The sequence below is a fragment of the Phodopus roborovskii genome, unplaced genomic scaffold, assembly GCF_943737965.1.
Source record: "Phodopus roborovskii unplaced genomic scaffold, PHOROB, whole genome shotgun sequence".
Taxonomy (NCBI): domain Eukaryota; kingdom Metazoa; phylum Chordata; class Mammalia; order Rodentia; family Cricetidae; genus Phodopus; species Phodopus roborovskii.
The window spans coordinates 20,181,627-20,193,886 of record NW_026125391.1 but is presented as its reverse complement, the minus strand read 5'-3'; the positions used below and the strand labels follow the sequence as shown (position 1 = coordinate 20,193,886).

General features: G+C 41.8%; 1 protein-coding gene across 1 annotated transcript in view; it reads left to right on the top strand.

The window, feature by feature from the left end:
• Nucleotides 1-12,260, top strand: part of Thada (THADA armadillo repeat containing) — a 275,181-nt gene that overhangs the window by 205,810 nt on the left and 57,111 nt on the right. Inside the window, exon 31 of the mRNA XM_051175184.1 lies at nt 351-445. Within this exon, the coding sequence (XP_051031141.1) occupies nt 351-445 (95 nt within the window). The remainder of the gene's footprint in view (nt 1-350; nt 446-12,260) is intronic.

Sequence of the window (12,260 nt, the reverse complement as noted above, 5' to 3'; positions counted from 1 at the left end):
CTGCCTCTTCTCTCCCCTCTCTTCTCCCTCTCCCCCCCCCCTCTCTGTTGATCAAGATATAAAGGTCTCATATACTGCCCCTGTCTGAGTGTGTTCCTTTAAAAGAGTTAACCTTGACCACTCTTGTCTCTTCACAGCAATAGAACAGTGACTGAGACATAGACTTAGCCTCTGCCACAGGCTTGTGGATTCGTCTTGTTACAAATTGACAATTTTCTTCCTACCCACACTAGTCCATTATTGTTAGTGTAATATAGCTGCCTAAACCTGGTGACATGCCTAGTAGAAAACACTTGTTTATCTCTTTCCTACAGCCCAGGCACTTTACCATCTACTCTTTACTTTTGTAGGCAAAATCCATGCTTGGTGACGAGAGCTGTATATATTGATATTCTCTTCCTGCTGACCAAGTGCCTGGACAGACCTGCAGAAGGCAAGCAGCCAGGTATGACTCACATTCTACCCTACAACATTACAGGTGAGAGTTTGGGGCAACTCTACTGCACACTCCCCACAGCTCGGTGTGTGAGACTGACCGACCCTGTGGGCTTGCAATTTTACCATTAAATTTGTTCTATTTGTCCATCCAGAGAAGACTGGACTCTACTCAGATACTCTCTATGTTTTGAATACCTTGAACTTTGCTGTTTTATTATTTTCTCTTAAAATGTCATCGTTTTCAGTAATGGTTCATCCTGTTCTGTCCTGTAGAGATAGCTAAGCTGGCTCATCTGTTGGTGGATATTTGAGTCCATGTTCTCAATCCACCCACTACCAGTTCATGTAAGAATTCTTCCCTCAGGCTTTGACTTCATACATGTCTCTAGGCCATGTTTGTATTTGGTTATAGATCCACGTACAGTTGTTCTATTTTAATCATGATTCACAAAGTGAATTAAAGAAGAACATCCCAACTAAAAAATAATTTGATATGTTTATATAAGAGGCCTTGAAAAGTGCAGTACATGAGTTCCAGGCCACAGACTGAAACAGATTTTCACCAGGGAATACAGGATAGTGAGCCTGCAACTGGCTAAAATGAGCCTCTCATAATTGATTAGGCCTGTCTAAGGAGATTCTGAGTACAAGAAGGCCAGGCCTTTCCTCTGTTGGTTTAGCTTGTCCATGGTTTGTTGCCTTCAGTAAATGTGTTTGGGCTGTCAAAGTCCAGCTCTATCCATTAGGAGTTCTGTTCCCAAATTCAAGCCGATTCAAAGTATTTTGTGGGACGGGGGTTGAAGCTACCTTACCCAGATTGGTGTATATTAGCCCACAAAGTCCCTATGGCCACACAGAGATAATCAGAGTCCTCTCCGCATCCAGTAGAATAGGATTATACTGGGTTATGGGGACCACATCCTGGTTTAGTCAGGCATACCTATAATCCCAGCACTGGAAAGATAGAGACAGAAGATCAGGAGTTCAAGACTATACTCAGCTACTAGAATTCTAAACCAGTCTGGGCTACATGAGATCCTGTCTCCAAAAAAAAAAAAAAAAATCCCAGCTTTTGCCTCTCATCACGACATAGTTAAGAATATTGTCCCCTTATATTCTTGAGAGAGTATCCAGGTTTGTTCAATAAAGTATAGGTCATTCTAGCTGTAAGGAACCTCTATGTTGTATGTTTTTCATTTACAATTGTATTAACTGGGGTCCAGAGATTATAAAAAGAATTAAATCTGATGCTTCCAAATAAGATGTCCTAGATTTTTGCCCTTCTGTATCTCATCCAAACTCCATGTCTGTATCTGCAGATGTGTCTTTAAAGGCCTGCTTACTAACATCTTCACCAGGATACTGCAAAGTCATGTGTTGGAAATCATTGATCCAGTTTTATCCATAGGGAACCCTGTTCCCAAACTCCAACTACCTAAAAGTACATTGTGGGGGCCAAGGGCTTATGAAACCACCTCGCCTAGATGTGTGCTGTGTTTAGTCTGGTATGAAAGGGTCAGTCCTTGGCAGCTATAATGACCTTTGCCTCCCCAACTTCTTTCTCATCCTTTCTTATGGGGACCTTCACAAAGATGGCTTTTGGCTTTTTTGTTTGTTTGTTTGTTTTTTGTTTTTGTTTTTAATAATTCTGTCCTCCAAATACTTAGCATTAAATATAACATATACCCCAATTAAGTGTAATCACAAAGGAATCTCTTGCATACATACTGCTCCTCTTAGCATCCTTTCTTTATGGGGTAAGATATGGTGGGAACAGAGCATCTATTCTTTCTCCAGTGTGACAGCCTTAGCTCTAAATGTATTGTACTTGCATTGCACAGTGGGCCAGAAAGTAGCCCCAGGTAGCATTTGACATATGTAGCTGCTCCAAATAGAGATATTCTATAGGTATAAAATGTACAGCGATTTCAGAGGATCCCATCATTAGGGAGGCTAAGGCAAGGGGACTGCAAATTTAAGGCCAGCCTGGGCTCAACATCACAACACTATCTTTGAAATTCTTAAATAAGCAGCACTAGTGAATAGTGCAGAGAGTGAGGGCACAGGCTGCCAACCCTGACAACTGGAGACGGGTCCCCAGAGCCCACGTGGTTGTCCTGTGGCCTCCACACTGTCTCCAGCACACTCATGCCCACGTACACAATTAAGTAATTAATTCACATAGTTCAAATATTAAAACTAGAGAATTTCTTACATTTTTATGCTGGAGTGGTAATCTTTTGTTGGAAAGGTAATCTTTTGATACCATTAAAATTTTAAATGTATCGCTGAAATAATTTCCTGAGTTTTTCCCACTTCTTAGTCAAAATGTGAGGAGCTGGAAGATAGCCAATGACACATTTTATGCCTGGCGTGTACAAATGCCCAAGCTCAATCCAAGAACCTCAGAAAAATTAAGTCAACTACTAAGTGTTGACTTACCAAGTGTAAAGACTCACAGCTGTACTCCAGTATCTGGGAAACCAAAACTGGAGGACGGCCATGGATTTGCGGTCAGCCTGGTCTACACAGCAAGTTCCAGGCCAGCCAAGGCTAAATAGTGAGACCCTGTCCCCCAAAAAATTTACTGCTAACATAGGGAAAAAAAAAACCATAAGAAAGAAAAACAAAGCTATCACTGAATACATGTACTTGACTTTGTCAGATGGAGGGATATAGAGATTTTTAATTCCCACATGTTCTTCATATCATGTCAGGCAGCATTGATTTTGTCCAGACATTTGGGAATTGACTTCATAAGCCACCAAATACCTGATATATGCACGTACATGACATAGACGTGTGTGTGTGTGTGTGTGTGAATGTTGTAGTCATAGAATGTACACACATAGCAGTAATCGTAAGTTTTCCCTCCTGTGAAGAACTGAGTCTCTAAAATTAACCAGATGACAGGCAAGGTGGTGATTAGAATGGACAGTGCTTTCCAAGTTCATAACATTGACCTTGCAAGAGTAAAGTCTGCTCTTGTGGTTCATGCACTGTTGCCAGTGGCACCTAAGCACTGGCTAAATCTGTCACCAAACAAGCAGTCCCTTAGACTGTATAGATTTGTATGTTTCCAAACCATATCATCATCATATTAGATTCCTCTTGTAAGCTCCCAGAGATAATGAACCATGTTTTAGACTCTTTGTCTCCTAGCTAAGCACTGTAGCAGCCCCTCATAAAAGGGTCTGATTATTAACTGATTGAAATACAGTTTTCATTGGTTTTAAAAATAGTCCATTTGTTGTCAGGATACAGTATCACTGGATGTGGTAGCACACTTTTGTAATCCTAACACTTGGGAGGTGGAGGTAGGAAGATCAGGAGTTCAAGGTCTTCCTCAACTATATAAGTTTGAGGCCAGCCTGGACTATACAGACCCTGTCTCGAGCCCTCCTCCCAAAAGGTACAGTTTCGCTTAATTTAATGCATCAATCTGATGTGGATTAATCCCCTGAATTCAAATGTGTTGTTTCTATATGTGTATATGATTATAACTATGTATACATGTATCTACATTATTATCTTACAAAACTCATAGTAAGTACACCACATAGACTTTGAGGCCTGATACCTGATTTTAAATACAACTTCTCCCTTTTTTTCTTCTGCTTTTTCTCTCTCCCCCCTTTCTCTCTCTCTCTCTCTCTCTCTCTCTCTCTCTCTCCTTTCCTTTCTTTCTTTGCAACCTTCAAACTGGCATGATAGAAGGAGAGCACTGACTCCCTTGTGTCCTCCAGCCTCCACACAGGTGCTGTGAGGAGGCATGCATCCTCATCCCACCATAAAGAATGTAAAACAGTTAAAAAAATAATAATTCAGTGATTCTTCCCCCCCCCAAAGAATCTGTATCGTAGAATAGGCCGTTATACATGCAAGCCTCATCAGAGAGTATAGCATGCCTCATATAACAGCAAGTGCTCAGTACTTACTGGTCCCTGTGGATTCTTTTATGTCCATCATCATTGTCTGGAAACCTGTATCCAGCCTGGTCCCTGCAGCCTGGCACGGCTGTGCTCCTCCCTCACACTCACAGTTCTCCTTCCTGTGGTTAACATTTAAGAAAGCAGAAATGTTCCCGTGTCTGCTTAGGCTGTCAGGAATCTGCTTGGTCACAGCTATCTCCACCCTTTGACTGATGTGGACAAAGAGTTTGTTGTTGTTGTTGTTTACTTGTGTTCATGAGAGATGCTAGCATCAGATTTATGCTGAGCACTTGTGTCCAGAAGTAGTGCAGACTCTGCCTTGGGCTAATAAAGAAGCTCCACAGGGAGGTTGTTTCTCCTTGGGGTTGCTGGCTTTGTAGCAGAGGTCACAGTCAGATTTTGACAAATAACAGAATTCAGAAGATGAACAAAGAGATGGGTATTACCAACAGAGAGGAAGTCTGCACCATCTTCAAAGAATTGGGGTGTTTGAAGTTTGGGGTTCAAAGTTAAGCAAGTGCTACTGAAAGTGAAGCTGGCAAGCCCGAAACAAAGTCATGGAGAGTCCCACAGGCCAAATCCAAGGAGTCATTTGACTGTATAAACAAAGGAGTTACCATGTGTCATAAAACACAGTGGAGTTATGTGGGTTTAAAATGGTAAAATGGGTTTTCTGTGTCTACACTCTCTGGGTTCCCAGCGCCCTTAAGGAGCCAAGTTCTTACAAAGAATGCAACTGAAGATTTTTTGTAGGGGGACACTTTTTAAATGTTTTTCTCTATTTATTGGCGTGTTTGTTGTGTGTGCATGTACTCTCGTGCCACAGCATGGTCCGAGAACAGCTTTTCATCTTTGCTTTCCTCCTTCCCCACATGGACCTCAGGGATCGAACTCAGGTTGTCAGGCTTGGCAGAAGGCGCTTCTACCTGCTGAGCCATCTTGCCAGCCTGCATTCACTTTTGGTTGAGGCTGGATCTCACTATATAGTCCTGGCAAGCCTAGAACGTTCTCTGTTGAGCAGACTGAACTTTAAATCCCATACATCTGCCCTGCCTCTACCTCCCGAGTGCTGGAATGAATGTTAACATTCATTCTCCAACTCTCAGGAATGTTTGCTTGTGGGAGGTGGAGAATGGAGGACCAGGCCAGAATGAAAGGCAACAGTGCAAAAAAGTAGTTTAGGATGGTGGAGTTGAAGGATACTTCTTCCTCTTATTTCCATTCACTAATTATGCATAACTCAGCTTCATTCCTGTGAACACACAAACACTTTCATTACAGTTTTGTGGGTGCTGCATGCATACACATTCACACACAAACACTTTCATTACAGTTTTGTGGGTTCTGTGTGCACACACTCATACACAACTTTGTGGAGTTGGTTCTTGTCTGTCACATGGGTTCTGGAGATTGAACTCGGATCATGGGTTGTCCACAAGTACCTTCACCCACTGAACCATCTTGCCTGTCTGTTACAATTACATAATAAATGTATTTATAAATGGGGCTAATTACCAAAATACATAAAGCACTATTTTCAGGGAGATTTTGGGTTGGGTTTTAGGTGGAGGAGGCTCTGCCCAACTCTCTCAAACTTTGTTTTCTAAGTGGCACTGAAAGGCCATTCCTATCTCTGAAATGTCTTAGAACCACCTTGAAGGGCTGGGGACATAGTGAGAAAAACCTGGGAGTAGAAAGGCAGAAAGGATCATTAGAGAAACCTGCAATAGTGACATGTTCTGTGTGCTTCAAATGTTTATCTCAATACTTATAAATCTCTTGAGGTATCCTCACCCATTAATTTCATTTTAAAAAGTCTAAATCTGAGGTTGTGTTTGAAGTTTTAAAGCGATTTAAGCCCACATGGACACCGTATCCTCTGTATTTCATTTTCCTTTTCTGTCATTAGCAGTATACATCATTCTACTGCAGGAAGGAAAATGAGTCTTGGCTGCCAGATCTGTGCAAGGGTATGCAAAGACAGAGCAGCTGGGTAACAAGCCTGTGCAAGGCTGTGCAAAGACAGAGCAGCTGGGTTACAGGCCTGTGCAAGGGTGTGCAAAAAAATTAGAATTAAAGTTCTAATCTTAAATCCAACCTGTTATGTGTTCTCAGGTAGGAAAATTTCCACTGAAATATTTATTTGCTAATATAGTCTATGGTACTTGCTAAATATATGTCTTAGGGTTTGTATTCTGTCAAGAGACAACATGACCATGGCAACTTTTACAGAGGAAAACATTTCATTGGGGTGGCTCACTTAGAGTTTAAGAGGTTCAGTCCATTATCATCATGGCAGCGAGCATGACAGCATGCCGGCAGACATGGTGCTGGAGAATTAGCTGAAAGTCCTATGTCTTGCAGGCAACAGAAAGGTGTCTGAGACACTGGGCTATATCCTGAGCATAGGAAACCTGAAAGACCATGGTGACACACTTCCTCCAACAAGGCCATGCCTCCTAATAGTGCCACTCCCTATGAGATTATGGGGGCCAGTTACATTTATCCCCTTTGCTATGAAAAATAAGACTTTCTGTTTGCCTGTAAACTCACCCCTTAATTTTTTTCATAGCTATTGAGTTGAATAATTACCACATATTTAAATAAACATCATACTTAGGTATTTAGGCTCCATTTTAAGGAGAGAGAGAGAAAGAGAGAGAGAATGTGTGTGTGTGTGTGTGTGTGTGTGTGTGTGTGTGTGTGTGTGTGTGTGTGTGTGTGTGTGTTTTTCCTTTCCTAGGCTCCATTTTATGAATGTTGTTTCTATTCTTTTTGAGACAGAGTCTCTTGTATTCCAGGCTAGCTTCAAAGTTAATATGTAGCCAAGGATGACCTTGAACCTAGCATGGTTTTATGCCAGGCTAGGGACTAAACTCAACCTCCTCCTATATGCCCTACCAGCCAACCCCATTTTACTGACTTTGTGAAGGTTGTTCTATACTTACCTGTATTTATATGTATTTCAAGCTATTGAAATATTAATCTTTAAGGTATTTGCTAATGAAAACTGGCACCACAGTTTTAGCTAGCATGTCCTTCCTACACTCTTTTGTGACACTGGGGATGAACCAGGTCCTTGCAGGTGGTAGTCCAGCACTCTACCACTGAACTGTGTCCTCAGCATTCTATACTCATTGTTTTCAGACAGGACCTTGCTAAGGTGCCTGGGCTGACCTTGAACTCTTCATCTTCCTACCTCTGCTTCCTGAGTAGTGAGGACTATACAGGCCTGTGTTTCCCAGCCTAGCTTTGTACTCCTTTGTATATGGGTCTCTGGAGGCGGCTTCTCCGCCTTTGGGATGTATGCAGGATACATATTCTGCTAAGTAAGACACTGTTTCAGTTTCATCTCCCCTGTCATGGTTAATAATAATGGACAGCTTTTGTCAGCTGTTGGTTAGGTCTTGTGCTAAGCATTCTGTGTGCATGAATGGGACACACAAGTACACTGAGGTACAGGGAACTCATGTGTGTCCTAAGGTGTCAGAGCCAGAGCTCTCTGTGCCCCCAACGCTCCCCCACACACACACTGGAGTCCTGGAACACCCTTCCTGGATCCAGCCCCAGGCTTCATTCCCTATACTGCAGCTTCTAAATTGTAGTTTTTACAGTGTTTTCCCAGCATAAGAGAGTGTGGAGCCATCCAAGAGCATAGCTGGGACTTAGATATATCACTGGAAAGAGAGCACTTGCCACTCTGGTCAGGACCTGCCCTTTTTGCCTTTGAAAATGGACATTCTTAGGGCCACCACACCAACACTTGCCAGTAGCGGCTGCTGGGGATTGTTCAGCCGTTTCTTCATTAGTTGGGATTTAAAGGTCAGAGCTCATCACTCTACCAAGTAAGAGAAAACTCCTTCAGTTGGCATCTTATTTTATCATTATTATTTTCCTTCTAGATGCTCTAAAAGTGACCAGCTCACAAGAGTGAAGTCAGAATCCTAGCTGGCCTTACTGCCGAGCGGTATGCCTTGTGGCTAGGCGTTATCTAAGGCCACGGGCACTCGTATTACAGCTCAGGTCAACCCTCCCCACAGCCAGCTCAGGTGCTGTGGGAGCTCAGATGGTGAGGTCTACAGCTATTCAGTAATGCCTGTGTTTTGATTGCTCAGAACGTGAATGCTTATGCATGATGTAAAAACATACAGTCCATGATTTTTATGACCTCAGAACTTCCTCTACTTAGTTCCTAGGAAATACCACTGACCAGTTACAGAGAATAAAAACATTGGCAACCTACAAGCACCTGCTTTGGTTATCCTGTCTAATTAGGTTAAATGTAACTAATCCCATGTGAACAAACTGAATGAGATTTGCACTGTCCTTCAGCTGCATGCAGACTTGTCTAATGTGACACAACTCGTGTGAACCTCTCAGCGGGGATGGGAGCAGAGGGGAATTGAGAACAGGTTTTAGAGTATTCCGGGGATTTCAGATTTCTGAGCCAGCACCTATAGAATTTCAAGGAAATTGTTCAGGGTTTAGTTATCAATAGACCAGTTGGTTTTTTCCAGACACTGGACTCTGATCTGAACTCTCGCCCTTCCCGGGGAACAGTGTATTCTAATGTAAGCAGCTTACTCCTTTGTGCGGGGTGGCATTGGATGGGCAGGTGAAAATAAAACTGCTGCTGACTCCATGTGAGTAGCGTGTACAGAGGACACTCAGAACTTCGGTGTCTCTGGGGAGCTACTTGCTCCACTGTGCAGCTGGCCACCCCAAAAGGCCCACTACCATTTCAGTGATCCAAATTAAATGCTGGTCATAGTGTGACACTTGGATTGAGTGTCTGTGTCTGTGACAGAACCATGTCCTGAAACTTTGTGACTTTCACTCTTACCCTCAGAAAAAGGACTGTTCAAATGTGCAGGATGCTCTCAGAACTCTGTGGTCTCTGTCCTTGCACATGTCCCCACCTCTCCCCTCTCCAGATCTTCATTACCAACTAGCTGGCCCTGTCTACTAAATTGCAGTGCACATAGGTTTTTTAAAGTCAGTTCTAGGGCTATAGAGATGGCTCAAAGGTTAAGAGCACTGGCTGCTCTTCCAGAGGACCTGCGTTCAATTCCCAGCAACCACATGGTGGCTCACAACCATCTACAGTGAGATCTAGTGCCCTCTTCTGCCCTATAGACAGAACACTGTAGACATGATTGATTAGTTGATTGATTGATTGACAGACAGACAGACAGACAGACACAGAAACATACCTTTGTGGCCTTTCATGTCTGGGTTGTTCACTTTATGTTTTCAAGTTTCATTCCTGTTATGGCCTAATGCTCTACTTTCTTTTTTATAGCTCAATCATTTTCTACAGTGTAGGTAGGTAGCCCTTTTTTTTTTTTTTTTTTTTTTTTTTTTTGTCATTTATCAACTGATGGCCATTTGGTTTGCACCTAAATTTGGTCTTTTATAAATAATGCTGCTATAATATTCATGGGCACATTTTTTTTTTTAGCTCTTCTGAGTAAATTGACCATAGGGATACAGCTGTAGGGTTATATACTAACTTCTCAAGGATTTGTCAACCGTCTCCAATGAGATGATCCAGCCAACAACACCTGAGGTTTCTATTCACTTCCTCTCTAGCACTAGTTCTTGTGTGGGAATGGCACTCACTATGCTGAGATTTGGCTTTCCTTCCAGGTGATGCATCATCTTGCCTGTTGCGCCTTGGTCACTTTCCTCTAGAGAAATGTCTATTCAGACCTTTCGCTCAGTTTTTTAAGATTTAGTTTTATTTGTGTGTACCTATGTCTCCATGTGTGTAAATGGGTCTCCACAGAGACCAAAAGAAAGTATCAGATTCCCTGCAGCTGGCTGTTCAGAGCTGCCCGATGTGAGTGCCGAGGGCTGAACTTGAGTCCTAGAAGAGCATCATTTAGCCATCATCTCTCCAGACTTCTTTAAAATTGGAATAATTATATTTTGTTCTTGTTGTGAAAAATTCACTATGAAGTTCTTGATTTTAATCCTTTGTGAACTATATACATTTGCAGGGTTTTTTTTTTTTTTTTTTTCCTATTCTGTCCCCCCTATTTTGGGGGGACGGGTTGTTGTTTGTTTTGATTTTCGTTTTGTTTTTTTTTTTTGTTTGTTTTGTTTTTGTTTCTGATGGCATCTTTTGATGGACAAAGGTTTGTGTTTTGATAAAGTCTGCTTTGTTGCTGTGTGTTTGACATCATACCTAAGATCTGTTGTCTAATAATATCATAGAGATTTCACCCGTTTTCTTCTGAAAGCTTCATAGGTCTATGATCCATTTAGAGTTAATTTTTTTAACTTACTTAAATTTATTTTATGTACATTGGTGTGAAGGTGTCAGATCCCCTGGAACAGGAGTTACAGACGGTTGTGAGCTGCCATGTGGGTGCTGGGAATTGAACCCAATTCCTCTGGAAGAGCAGCCAGTGCTCTCAACCACTGAGCCATCTCTCCAGCCCCTGGGGATTATTTATTTATTTATTTTAAATTTGGGTTAATTCTTAAATACAGGTACAGAACAACTATATCTTTGGTATGTGACTATTCATGTGTATGTTAAAAAAAAAAAAAAGAAACTACTCCACTAAATTGTTTCCACTTCCTTGTCAAAAGAAATCAATTGACCATAATTGAGTTACATTTTGAATTCTTGGTGTGTGTGTGTGTGTTCCACACATGTGTAAGGTGCCCTTAGAAGCTAGAGAAGAAATTAAGAAATTGATCCCGGAAGCTAGACTCATAGGCAGCTGTGAGCAGCCCAATATGAGTGCTGGGAATTAAACCCAGATCCTCTGGAAGAGCAGCCAGAGGTCTGAACTGCTGAGCCGTCTCTCCTGCCCCTCTCTAGGTTTTTATTCTATTCCATTGCTCTGTGTGCCTGGCCATATATGCCAGGAGCACTCTGTCTTGATTACCACTGCTGTGTAGTAACTTTTGAAATGGCCAATGAGTCTTCCAAATTCTTTTTCAAGATTGTTTTTGCTACTCTGATTCCCTGCATGTTTATATGAATTTTAGATCAGTTTTATCAATATATTAAAAGAATGGGAAGGAAAAGCCAGCTGGAATTTGGTAGAGATTGCATTGATTGTGTAAGATCAGTTTGAGGAGTATTGTCACCATAGCAGTAGTATTTTCAGATCCCTGAACTGAGAAGGACTTTCCACTGACTCAAAAGTCTCTGTCCTTGGGGACTCAAGATGTAGCTGTGTTGGTAGAATGCTTGCCTAGCATTGATAAGCCCCAAGTTTGATAACCAGAACTTTATAAACTTGGCCATAGTGGCATATACCTGTGATCCCTGCACTCAGGAGATAGAGGTAGAAGGATCAGGGCCATCTTCAATACATAGTGAGTTTGAAGCCATCCAGGGCTACATGACCCTCTGTCTCAAAATCTAAGTCTCCAGTGATTTGTCTTGTTTGTTTTGCTAATGATGTTCTATAGTTTTTAGCATTCACACCATGTGTGACTTTCATTACTGATCTTTTGTTCCTCAGCTTTTATGAGCTCATGTATTAACTGTGATTAGCATGTGGGGCTGTGGGGATGTGGTGTGGATCCCTTAGGGTTTTCTGTATCCAAGACCATGTCATTTGCAATAGAAATAGGTTTTACTTCTTTATTTCAGCCTGGATGCTTTTTGTTTATTCTTGCCTGATTCCTCCAGCTAGAATCCCTGGAACATTGTGAAGACAGGAATGCTAAGAGCAGGCATCCTTGTCTTGTTCCTAATCTCAGGCTAGATGATGCTAGCTGTGGGTTTTCATGAATGCCTTTGTCAAACTATGGAGTCTGTTTCCAGTTGGTTGACTTTTTAAAAATACTAAAAAGGTATCAAATATTGACAAGTGCTTATCCTGTATCTGTCAAGCTGATATGTCCTTTCTTTTTATTTTGTAT